We start from the raw sequence: 1204 nt of genomic DNA on the forward strand, positions 1-1204 counted from the left end.
AACACAATGATCCAAACTATGTTGAATCAAAAAGGATCTAAACTGCATAAATGACTTTTAATTTCAGAGTAAAAGTTAAAAGAAAAAAAATACTAAGAATAATTTAAATGACAAACATTTGTTAATGGATACACAATATATAAAAAAAAATTGTGATATCAATAACATAAAATATGTGGGGGGGGAGCCTAAAAGTGTAGAGTTTTTGTATGTGATTAAAGTTGTTTTTATTAGCTTAAAATACATTGTTATAACTAAAAGACATTTTATGTTAGCCCAATGGTAACTACAAGAAAATATTGATAAAAGATATACGAGGTCTCTTGCTATAGCGACGCGAGCAGTAACCAGGAGCCTTGGCTCAGAGCGAAGACCAGGGATCGTTTCAAGAAAATGGCAGACAAGCCCAACGTGAGGAAAATCACCAACTTTGATAAGGCCAAACTGAAGAAGATGGAGATGCAGGAGAAGAACACCCTGCCCACCAAAGAGACCACTGAGCAGGAGAAGCAGAGTGAAATTTCTTAGTAACCTGGAGCACTCCCCACCCCCCGTCATCTTGGAGGCTCCAGTCGTGATGTGGAGAAGAAGCCACCTGCAAAATGGACACAAGTGACAAGCTGCACTGTGAACCCGGGCACTCTGCACCCACGCCATCAGTCTGTGGGTCTCTGAGGGGACCCCCTACCAATCAGACTGCCAAATTCTCTGGTTTGCCCTGGGATATTGTAGAAAATAATTTGTATGATTAGTGAAGATAAAACACACCTCATGGAAAAAAAAAAAAAGATACACAAAAGAAAAAGATAAAGGAATCAAAGCATGACACTACAAAATTTCAACGAAAAATAAAGAAAGACCACAAGCAAGGAAAAGGGTTGTATAAAAGAACTAAGACAGAAAACAATTACAAAATGGTAAGTCCTTTACTACCACTAATTACTTTACTATAAATGTATGAAATTCCCCAATCAAAAGAGATTAGCGGAATAGATCTTTTTAAAAAACACATAAAATACAGCTACACGCTGTGTACAACAGACACACTTTCAATTTAAGTGCAATCATAGGCGGAAAGTGAAAGAAAAAGATATTCCATGCAAATGGTGAGCAAAAGATAGCAGAAGTAGATGTACTTATATCAGACAAATTAGACTTTATGTGAAAAACTGTCCAAAGAGATAAAGAACACTATATAAAGATA

The 1204-nt window shown here is 36.4% G+C and overlaps 1 protein-coding gene across 1 annotated transcript; it reads left to right on the forward strand.

Annotated features, from left to right (window-relative positions):
- The first annotated feature begins 393 nt into the window (after positions 1–393).
- Positions 394–528, forward strand: LOC117021706 (thymosin beta-10-like). The gene has a single exon (XM_033104969.1). The coding sequence runs from the start codon at positions 394–396 to the stop codon at positions 526–528; it is 135 nt and encodes a 44-aa protein (XP_032960860.1).
- The last annotated feature ends 676 nt before the right edge of the window (positions 529–1204 follow it).

Source organism: Rhinolophus ferrumequinum, chromosome 4, assembly GCF_004115265.2.
Source record: "Rhinolophus ferrumequinum isolate MPI-CBG mRhiFer1 chromosome 4, mRhiFer1_v1.p, whole genome shotgun sequence".
In the NCBI taxonomy this organism is placed as follows: Eukaryota; Metazoa; Chordata; class Mammalia; order Chiroptera; family Rhinolophidae; genus Rhinolophus; species Rhinolophus ferrumequinum.